The sequence below is a fragment of the Nothoprocta perdicaria genome, unplaced genomic scaffold (genome assembly GCF_003342845.1).
Source record: "Nothoprocta perdicaria isolate Ctin4 unplaced genomic scaffold, notPer1 scaffold_86, whole genome shotgun sequence".
NCBI classification, from domain to species: domain Eukaryota; kingdom Metazoa; phylum Chordata; class Aves; order Tinamiformes; family Tinamidae; genus Nothoprocta; species Nothoprocta perdicaria.
The window spans coordinates 75,031-86,406 of record NW_020456154.1 but is presented as its reverse complement, the minus strand read 5'-3'; the positions used below and the strand labels follow the sequence as shown (position 1 = coordinate 86,406).

Here is an 11,376-nt window from a genome sequence, read left to right as displayed (position 1 = left end):
ATCTGAAATCAAAGCCATAGTAGCTGGGTGTGAAACGGACCTGTTCGCTGCGGTGATTGGGGAGGCAGCGGCTGCGCTTCCAGGCAAGGTCACGTTTGTCATCTGCAGGGCTCACAGACACTAGGAGGGTAACTAGATGGTGTACTAAATGAAGCAACTCTTTTAAAGTGCTTAGCTCTGGATTTGACTTAAATAACAAATAAAAAAGTAAGTCTGACTGATGTTTGTCTGTGTAACTTATTTGGGTTAAAGTTATGTTTAGAAATGCTGTTCTCCCTGATCCTCCTGCATGAGGGCAGGCAAGCAGGGGAACAGGCCCCTGGGAGAGGAGGCAGGCTCCAGCTTCAAGRCTTCTAAGCCCACCCCAGATAAAGCCCTGAAAAGCCTAGTCTGATGTCAGAGCTTGGCCCTGCTTTGAGCCAAAAGTTGGATACAGGTCTCTGGAGGTCTTTCCGCATGGAAACGAGCACACAGAAAAGAATAAAAGCAAAGATGTGTTAATCTAAAGGATATATTAATCTAATGAAGCCAAAGCTCTGTAGAGGTGCAGCAGGCACTTTGAGGAGATTTGAGCAGGAGTTGTCCTATGAAGATGAGAGGGCTTAAWGGAGAGGCAGGAGGAGCAGAAGGTGGCCTCCATTTGCCTCCTGCTATTTCTGGGGCTTGATAATAAAGATTGAGATCGAGGAACCAGCAGGGTGGGTAAGCAGAAACAAACAAATTGCACGTTGCTASAGAAATTAGAAGAATATTGGATATCTCAATCCTGAGAGAAGGAAGTGTTGTAGAGGATGCTTCATAGAAGACCAAAAAAGAAGTGGGGGCTGGAATGAGGGAGAAAAGCTCAAGACATGTAAGATCTGTGGCTGAGGGAACCTAATACTTGAAGATTGTGGCATCCCTAAGCCTGACTTAAGCTCTCAGGTGGATCAGAAAGCCAAAACTGAGAGCAAGACTGCAAGAAAATCCTGATTTCGTTTTCAGAGTAGCTGTTGGAATTTATCAAGCTGCAGAACATAATCACTTAAAGTGTGGCAGTAGTAATGACTGTTTTGGTAGTGGGTGATGCCATTTGAGCCTTCCATGATCCTTGCAGTATCGTTAAGTCCTTTAGATTAATGGATGGGATAAGGGACAGAAATCCCCCCCTGCTTTGCTGATTCTCCACACAGTTTGTGTGTAGTGAGACTAGGAAATGTGCTCGGGTTTCATTGCGTTGTGGAGCTTGTGCTGGGATCTCCTATCCCTGTGGAATAACTTCCTCAGTGTCCTTGGACCACGGGCTTGTGGTTCTCCTGCAGTGCAGCCTACAATCCCAGCGAGCTGCCGAAGCAGACAGCATGCCCTTTGGAAAACTGAAAAGCCTAGTTAAATCCCCAACAAGTTGCAAACTGCAGACACGTGATACTTAAACCACTGTCCTTCCTTTGGCCAGAGCTGCTGTGTGAGAGGTGAATCTGTTTTACAAAAGCCCCTGGAAAAGGATCAGAAGTGCTTTAGGAGAAGCAGCATATGCRTATGTGTAATACTGTGCATAGGGCAGGGGAAGGAGAAGGGGTTTTCCTCTGGAGCAGATCCCGAGGCTGCATCCAGCTGTGATACTGTCCTGAGGGGGAACAGCACTCAGGTTATTGGAGCGTCTGCAGCCAAATAAGTGTAGCCTGAGATGTTGCTTAAGGGTTTGCAAGCAAAGCCTCCTACTTTTGGCCACAGCTAAARGCTGAGTTAGAGAGAGGTCAAATTACTCATGTTTCAAGATGCGTTTAAAAATAGCACAAGACTGCCTTTCTGTCTCTGCCTGCTCCTGGTCTGGAAACGAGTGAAGTCTCATTAGGAATAACCACTTTACAGTGAGGAAAGAAAAAGACACCACAAAACTTCTGCTGGATCCACGGAGCCAAAGCAACTGGGCACAGCTAGCAGGAATTTGTCACAGCATTGCCACGTTGTGCTCTTCACCCCCGCCTTTGGGGCATGAGTTGATGCTGCTGGCTCCTCCAAAGGCACCTGAGACACCTAGACAGCAATCGAGTTATTCGGATTTTATGTCTCTCTCTGTATATAAATCTCCGAGTGTGTTTTGACAGTAAGGCCGACTTTTGGTTGGAAACAACTGTTGGAGGAGAAGGGTGGTCAGGAGAAAATAACCTATTCCAAAGATGAGCCTGCCATGATCTCGCATAGATSTAGGCTTTCTCCTGAGCAGCTGGTGCTGATGACTGTAAGAATCCGTTAGACGCCAGAAAGGCCAAGAGCAACGTGGTGACAACCCACATGGCCTAAAGGGTGCAGAAACGCGTGTGACAAAATAGTGACAAAATGTGGATGTAGAGGGCAGCAGTCTGTTGGATTGCGGCTTGCTTGTGGGGAGCCCTTGTGAATGGCTGTGAATGTGTTAAGAGAAACGGGGAGAGCTGCATCTTGTTTGCCCTTGCAGAAAGAGGCAGCACAACAGGCTCCTGCTCTTCAAAACACGAGGCTGTGAAGAGGCTCTGGTCGTGGCTGTAGTTCAGTGCAACCGTGTGAAAACCCCGGGCTTGTGGCCTTATTTAGGAAGTAAATAAGATTGCTGAGACTTACTGATCAACGGCTGCCAGAAATGGTGATGGTTTTGCTCCCTTCCAATGGGGATGGTAGGATGGGCAGCCGAAAAGGGGAGGTTGCCCAGGCCCCCTGGGATGGGCTGTGCAGCTGGGGGGAAACACTGCTTCTCTTGGCCCCCTCTTCCTACTATCACTTAAATTACTTATTAAACTGTGAACCAGTCTAAAGCTTCGAGAAGAAGACTTTTCTGGAGCTGCCACGTGTTGTGAGAGGAGCAGGGAAGGCTGCCTGTGGGAACGGTAGGAGAAGCGAGGTGGGATGGAAGCGGAGAAGGCCAAGGCCGACATGACCGTAAAGCCCCCTAGGAGCAGCCGGTGCCTCGAGGAGGGTGAGGATGCAGAGCTGGGCCTGAGCTTTGGCTGGGGGGGATTTGCAGCTGGCTTGGCCGGAGCCTGGTCACTGGAGGGCGACGTGGGCGAAGGCAGCGCCCGGTGTGGTGCCCATGGGGAAGATGGTYGGACAGCCTGGGGATGGGATTCGGTTTGGGGGATGTTCAGAAGTACCAGTGCCTTGACCCGTGCTGAGCAGGCTGTGGTAGAGCTGGCAGCCCGCTTGCTCTGTGTGTGCACACGTGTATGTACATACATGTGTGTATGATATATACATGTGTGTGAGTGCTGTGCAAGGCGGGCATCTCTGCGCGTGGCCGGCGCCTCCGTGTGAGTCCRCAGGGAGCTGAACAAAGCAGCTCTGCTGCTCTCGCTGCCCGAAGCAGCTACCAGGCAGGTTACCCTGCACTGAACAGTGGTTTGCAGGTGAAGTTCAGCTGGGGTTTGGTCCCATGCTCAGAGGGCAATGTTAAAAGCAACTCACAGAGTGGCTGGGGTTGGAAGGCACCTCTAGTTCATAGAGTGATAGTCTAGAAAATAGTCTAGAGTGACCTTAGAACTTTCTTCCAGGAAAAAAAAATCACTTGTCACAGTTGCTTTCCATAATGAAGGGATTTTGCTGATCATACTGAACTAAATAATAAAAAAGCTGATATACTTGACCATGATGCGTGATCTAGTAACGGCCTGSAGGTTGTTCCATGAAGAAATGTTTTGGGAAGTGCTGGCCTTTGTGTTGGTGAGATGCGGTAAGCTGATCTTCCTTTAGCTTATGATGGTTCCTTTAACTTAGCATTTTTCTTACGGAAGTAGCACACTGCAGGATTGCTCTTTAGTACATTAAATCTGAAGGACTGATAGAAGTCAGAACAATTAAAGTTCAGCACCCATGAAAGGGAATGCACCATTCTCACATGGCAAGAGGCTTGCTTACACTGTGTATAAATCAGTCTTGTATTTCCAAGTTAATTAAAGTGCTATTTTTCAGCCATGGATGCACTTACAGTATGGAAAAAAGAGTGTCTGAAAGGTTTTCTGCTTCTGCTTGTAGATGGATGGCGACAGCTCTACGACAGATGCTTCTCAGTTAGGAATTTCTGGAGATTACCTGGGCAGCAGTCACTATGTGATACAGCCTCACGATGGTAAGGAGCATTAATAGATACTCTTGCTCTCTACATCTGTACTTGCCTCTACTTTTTGTAAAGCTCTTTGCTCTCTTCCACAGAGCCAGGAATTTGGAGCTGTTTGTGTTCACAGCACCTCTCCATATCAAATACTTTCCCTGCAGTTTGAAGGGAATCCCTAAAAAAAAAAAAAAAAAAACCCCAAAAACAAACAAACAAAAAAGATATTCTAGGAAAGAATTTTCATCTTGACATGACATTAATGATGTTTGGTGATGTTGGAAAATAATTTTTTATAACAGTATTTATAAATCCAGTCAGTAACTACCTTAATTTATGTACACAATATGATAAAGATGATACAAAACATGTTCATAAGCACCCTAGTGCTTTATCACTGTTTTTTTCTGTGATAATAATATTTTGGTCTTTCAGAAGTTCTTAGTCTCTCAGTGTAAGATTTCAAATTTCACTTAATTGAGGTCCATTGTCTGTCATGTGCATTTATTACTAACTTTTCTTTGTTTCATTAGACACGGAGGACAGCATGAATGATCATGAAGATACAAACGGCTCAAAAGAGAGTTTCAGAGAACAAGATATATATCTCCCAATTGCAAATGTGGCAAGGATAATGAAAAATGCCATACCCCAGACAGGAAAGGTAATATCCTTGTCTGATAAAGAAAGTGTATTAACGAGTTTTGTTTCATTCCTATGAGTCACTTGGAGCTAGTAGAACAATACCATTTTCCAAAGGATCTTGGTTGATTTGGGGAATTAAATTTATTTTCAAAGAAAAAAGAATCCAAGCAGGAGGTGCTTGAGATCAAGCTTAGAAGCTTAGGCTTCTGAAAACTTTTGGTAAYGTCCATAATTACAGTGTTCACAACGGGGCTCTTCAGAGGGCTTCCAGGCACGTTATGTTTGAAGATGTGGTCTTCAAAGTCAGCACAACAGGTCACAACTGCTGCCACACCAGGTTGTCACAACTTGGTGACAATCCCATATCAGAAAGAATATTTCTTTTGTGCAATTCTTTGTGAAATAAAATCTTCTCTTGAAATGTTTAGAAGTTAAAAGTAATAAAGTAAACGTGGTAATTATTAATAATAAGGTATAATAGTTGTTTTATATTAATAAGCTTGTTAATAATAATAAGGTAAATGTACCAAAAGCTGGAATAAAAATCAATTCCTCAGTCTCGAGGAAAAGGGAGGGATCAGTTTTCCACTGCCTGAATATTTGCATATCCAAATACCAAGAGGGATGGAGCTTGTTCTGCACAATGCAGGCAGTAAGGGCAGATACCAATGACTTCTTKTACTTCCTACTTCTAAGAACAGACCTTTTATTTAACTCTGCTGACCTCGTAGGTGTATAAGCACTGGAGTGTTATAGCTGTTTTCCTTAACCCCTTGCAGGGCTTGTGAAGATCAGGACATTGTGCAGTATTCAGATGCTGTTTGCTGTTTCTCTGTTATGTTCCAGTGCTGCTACTTGCCTCAGTAACTTCTCTTCTGCCTAAAGCTGGTGTTTTTTTATAGATCTCTTTAAATAGAAGCAAGAGTTAACTTACTTGCATCTGCTTGCACTTCGGTAGTGTTCAGGGTTTTCTGAGTGTTAACATTTATATCTTTGCTGCAAAAGTTTCTTCGCTGGTCCATATTGTCATAAATTCTTAGCAATTAAGATGAGATTTTTCTCAAGAATTTAGCATATGGGATGCCAAGCAGTCTCAAAAAAGCAGGGACGCTTTTTATGAAAAACTGCAAGGGAAGCTGTTGGCTGATGAGTACTTCTGAAATTCTGGCCCTGTGTCTGAAAATATCAAAGCAACTAGTGAAGATAACTGCGTCTGCCTTTAAGTACAAATTTGTTGTTCCCATTTTAAGATCAAGAATCATTTAAATCCTTCCGTTGACTCCTGTTAACTCCCCAAATAACTGGGAGCAACACTTGCTGGTTTTTTAGGTCAGGTACATCACTTTCGTCCAACTGAGAACTATAATCAAATTTACTTATTTCATTCTTGCCTGCAGTATGTGTTTGTTCATTTGAATTCTCATTTAGGAAATGTATGCTGGTGTTAGAGAGGCTTGCTGCTGGCCATATGTTTAGTCCCTGAAATCCGGTCAGGATAGAAACCCGTGCCCTTGCCTGCTCTGGGGGACTGAATGGGCTGCASCTGGTCGTGTTGGAGGGCAGGTGAGGGAGGGCTGTGGCACTGCAGTGAGCAGCGCTAAAGAGGAGAGGTGGGTCCAGCCTGTGCTGCCTGTGTCTGTACCACCTCGTGTGGATTGCAGCTAAGAGTTCAGGCTAAAGGAGCAAAACTGAAGAGCATGAAATAATAAAACTSCTAAAGTAGCATTGCAGCTACCTCTGGTGAGTGGTTTCTTCACACATACAGGATTTATCTAAATGAGCAGGGTCAGCAGGTCTGGGAATATTCCCTGGATATTCTCCAGTGTGTTCTAGGGGGTGAGGGTAGGGGATCTGAGATGGCCCTTGCTTGATTACTTGAAGGCAGTGTGTCAGGGACTTCAGATGCAGTAAAACTTAAGGACCAGGAGAGATGAGGATGTGCAGCTACCACTACATGCCACGAGTTGATAAGTCGACCAAGTGAATTCACTGAGCATTGGTGACTGTGCTCCTAAAGATGCTCCTCATTTATCTTCTGCTGCTACTTTTTCCTTACCAGATCGCCAAGGATGCAAAGGAGTGTGTGCAGGAGTGTGTAAGCGAGTTCATCAGCTTTATAACGTCGGAAGCGAGTGAGAGGTGTCACCAGGAGAAAAGGAAGACCATCAATGGAGAGGACATTCTTTTTGCCATGTCTACCTTGGGATTTGATAGCTACGTGGAACCTTTGAAGTTGTACCTCCAGAAGTTCAGAGAGGTTGGTAAAGTGCATTTCCTCCTTGATTTACTCACGCTGCTTTAATTCCTAGCTGCCTGTTGTTGTAATTGAGTACCAGCTAATCTGCACAGTGTCTCACAACTCTCATTGTCAGAGACTGATGTAATTTTGAAAAGCCTTTGCAGAGGCTATGAAGGAGAAGGAAATAAGCAAGCATGTTTATTAGGCTCACTGTTTCAATGCAGTTAAAGCTTTCAACTGAATAACTTCTAATATGTTGCTTGTAGCAAATTGTGCAGTTAAAGGTGCTTGTTAAGAATGCTTAATTTGAGCTTTGGGTACAATTAATAAAACTATACTGACCTGCATCCTCTGAGGATCTGCCTAACGCCTGCTGCTGTGTTGGCCTTCAGATCTGCAAGAGAAAAAGCCTTCCCATGTGAGCCATTAGTCAGASAAAAGCAGCTGTCTGTTGCAGTGCTTGGTCCGTCTGGGGCTTAGCCTGCTGGTTTGCTTTTGATATTGTGCACAAGGTGGGTGTGTGAGACAAGTTGTTGCCTTTACTTCTATCAGAAGTAACTGATAGCATCAGTCACTATCAGTAAGTGACTTACAGGGATGTAAGCCTTTTGAAATAGATCTTGCTTCTCTTTGGGGATTTTTGGTCTGTTTTTGTTTTTCTCTCTTGCTGTCTGTAGACCAGAGAGATACCTGTTCTTTCCTCTTTTCCCGGGTATTTGTTTACCTCAGAAAACCACATTTGACCCAGGAAATCCAAGGCATTTCTCTCCAGTACCCTGCCTGCCGCATGCCTGTGAATGGAGAAATTGTTTAGGGTTAATACACTCCTGTGAAAAGGACCCCAAGCAAATACCATGTTGACCCCAAGCAAATACCATGTTTTTAATGTGCCAGCCTGGCTGCAGGGTCTTATTGGCACGAGTGAAGTGGAGATTTCTCAGTTGGCGCTGCTGTAGTGCTTGGTGTTCTCTGCACCATCTCTGCTCTGAAAAACCATCGTTTGTAATTAGTGGGGTCAGAGTCGGCGGTGCTGTGTGGGAGCACGTGGCCCTTCTTGCCCCGAGAGGTRGCTGCTGAGCACTGGGGCCAAGGAGGGCGCTGAACTGGATGGAAGGGGATGCGAGCCCAGGAGATGGGGTGGCTGCTGAGCAGTGTCTTTTGGCACTGCTGTCCAGCGGTTGTGTTTGCTTTAAAGAAAACTGCAGTCACTGCCTAACCTGTAGCAGTGCCTCTGTGGAAGTCTGAAGCTGAGTGTGCTTGACTGCCATTCTGAAATGCAGATTTTCTTGCAGAGTGGTAGCAGAATAGTAGGGCTGGGTTTTAACGCTTGAAATGGGTGTTTTTGCCCATCACTTTCCAACCTCCCTTTCAACTGGCCGTGTCTACAGGTTGCTGTGTGTAGTGCGACATTTCAGGAGCTATTTAGCCTCAGCCAGTTGCAGAGGACACTTTTCATGGCTATGATGTTTCTCTAGGTGTTCTTATTTAAAAGCAAGGATCATAAAGCATCATAGCCATAAAACTGCTGGGGTGATGGGGTGTCTTGGTCTCTCTGCTGATACTCTGGGCTACAGTAGTTGCTGTGGGGAAAGAAATCCAATATCTTGGATTTGAATGTCAGCTCTTGCCTGTAYAGTGATGGCACTTGCACATGGTTCAGAAGCAAATGCTGGGTGTTCTCAGCCATTCTGGGAGTCTGTGGTTGCTGGTAAATGCTCGGATGGCTCCTCCTGGGGCACTGCACATCACTGCCTTCTGGAGAACTTCCCATCCTCTCCTAGAACTACCCAGGCGTGGTTTGCAATGTCTTTTGTGGAATATGGCTAAGATGAAGAGCACCACTTACATACTGTTACACCGGGTACATCCTTAAAAATATAGGTTTGGTTTTGCTGGTTGTTGTGGTGTGGGTTTCCCCCCCCCGCCCCAATCCTTGATTTGTCATTTAGGTGTCCCTGTCTAGGTGTCCTTGCTGGAGCAGCGAGGGTTGGACTAGATGATCTCTAGAGGTCCCTTCCAACCTCAACCATACTGGGATTCTGTGATTTAAAACTCCTCCTGCTGCACAGTGGCTCTTGTACAAGTTCAGAATATTCACTCGTGGATTCCCAAAACAATTTCATGTGAATGTAATCTAATAGAGATGCTCTTTTTATATTATTTTTTCCAGGCAATGAAAGGAGAAAAGGGAATTGGAGGAACAGTTACAACTGGAGATGGTCTAAGTGAGGAGCTCACAGAGGAAGCATTTAGTAAGYAAAGCTTTTCAAATGACTTTGTTATCATGGCTCTCCTCCACACAGCACTTCCTCTAGACACCAAATTTGGTATCTGAGCAGTAAATCTCAGACTGACGCTGTGGGTGACACACATGATCCATAGAAGATCCACATCCTCATTGGACACATCCATTATTTGAGATGTTTGGGTGATAGTCTTTGCTCCGATTGAACCCTCCAAAAGTCAGGACAAAATGAGCTACCGTTGTGAGCAGTGCTGGCACTGGTAGAGCAGTGGCCTCTAGGGATAATTAATGTTAATTGGGGAAGACTTSTAAGTATGCAAATTGGTGCTAGCGGTTTTTCTTTAGTCTCCAACGCAGGAGACTAAAGGTGCAAATTTGCTTTTACTTTTTTTAGCAGCTGCACTGTTCCTGCAAGATTGTCAGGGAAAAAGGTAAAATAAGAACTTGATGACTCAAAAATTCAAGGGTGGCAGGGATTTTTTTTTTCTTTTTTTTTTTTTCTTTTTTTTTTTTGTTGGTAAAGCTTTGATTTGGTTGATGCCAGATTGTTTAATGGTGCTAAATGCTTCCAACAAGGCTCCCTCCGCCTTGCACTTCCTGCCTAACTTTCTTAAAATGCTCCTCCTTTTCAGCCAACCAGTTGCCAGCAGGCTTGATAACTACAGATGGCCAACAGCAGAACGTTATGGTTTATACAACSTCCTACCAACAGGTACTGTATCCCATCACCCACTCTTCCTTTTCTTACCAAAATGCAAACCATATTTCAGCAGCCCTTTTCGGAAAAAATGTATTAATCATATTTAGTTCCTTGGGTGTTGAGCTACTCAAATACAGTGACATCTTAAGGCTGCTAGCTGTGGTGCAAGCTCAAAAAAGGTTAAYCTGAATGCAAGCTTGCCTGTGCTTTCTCTAGATATCTGGCGTTCAGCAAATTCAGTTCTCGTGATGTGAAGAAAACTTTGGATGTGGACATGGGAGACAGAAAAGCTGTGCAACTCTAGCGAAGAGACAGTTTTAATGACTGGTGAAGAGATTTATCTCTTTGTATATTAAATAGCTGTAATGTAGCTACCTGAAGCTTGACTAACTGAGGTGTGAATTCTGACTCAAATCTTTTTCATGAATGATTTAAAAAAAATTGGATTTTAAAGGTATTAAAGTATTTTTGTTTTGTACAAGAGTTTGTTGCTCTGTATAACTCCTGTATGCATTGTATATTGCAATTTATTACTGTCAGAGATTTGTAGACAGTTTCTTATTTTCATATTGAATCATGTTACTTTTGTATTTCAGGTAAACAGCTGGGTTAATTCATGTTTACCCTTTGAATAAAATTGCAGGGGTAAAGTTCATTTTGAATGCAAGTTGCCTTTATTATAAAGATTGAGTTGATCTTGGTTATGTAACTTGTCTTGCATGACAACCTCAACAAACTTGACATGTCAACATATTTATTGGAATTTTGAAAGGGACTTTTTCTCATGAAACTAGCAATTCAAGAGACTTGCTACCACTGTTTTTTATGTAACTTTGGAATTAAAAATTAATCTAGAAACAAATGATTGCTCTATTACAACCTGAAGTTTAGAGCTCTTTCAGCAGTGTCAATATAAAGCACTGTATGATGCAGGTCTTCATTTCACTTTTTGTTTTCCCCACTCTCATTAACTTTCCTTAGACTGATTTTGTTCTATTTAAGGTGGTCTTTGCACTACTGAAATGACTCTCCCTTTTTATGTATGTTTTTTAGAATCCAAATCTTCAAATTCAACTGTAGTGGGGGGGGGGGGATTTTATAGTTCTTGTGGTAAAAAGACCTCATTTTAACTTTTTACTGAAATGTTTTAAGGTTTCTTGTGAGATGATGGGAACTACGACGTGTTAGTGACTTCCTTTGTACAGGCCGTGTGTGTGAGTGACTGGAACGTGAACGAGTGACACAAATCCGAGATGAAAGACTTGGATTTCTAGTTTGCTGTCTCTTTCCTGATTTTGCAATAAACTGTACCTAGATAATGTAGTCCTGTATGTTTAGTGAGCTGCTCTTGGTAATCCTGCCATTTATTTAATAATTGGGGCGTAATTTTCCTAGGTAGTGTCTTAGCCTCTTAGGAATGGGGGTGGTGCTTTTAGTAAGATACCTTATTTGGACTTTTTGTATTTGGGACCTTTTGATATTTTTAC

The 11,376-nt window shown here is 43.6% G+C and overlaps 1 protein-coding gene across 1 annotated transcript; it reads left to right on the top strand.

The window, feature by feature from the left end:
- Positions 1 to 3,360: 3,360 nt before the first annotated feature.
- On the top strand, positions 3,361 to 10,848 carry NFYB (nuclear transcription factor Y subunit beta). Its single transcript, XM_026052255.1, has 6 exons — positions 3,361 to 4,078; positions 4,594 to 4,724; positions 6,765 to 6,962; positions 9,115 to 9,196; positions 9,822 to 9,901; positions 10,106 to 10,848. The coding sequence occupies exons 1-6, from the start codon at positions 3,985 to 3,987 to the stop codon at positions 10,136 to 10,138; spliced, it is 618 nt and encodes a 205-aa protein (XP_025908040.1). The 5' UTR covers positions 3,361 to 3,984; the 3' UTR covers positions 10,139 to 10,848.
- Positions 10,849 to 11,376: the final 528 nt, after the last annotated feature.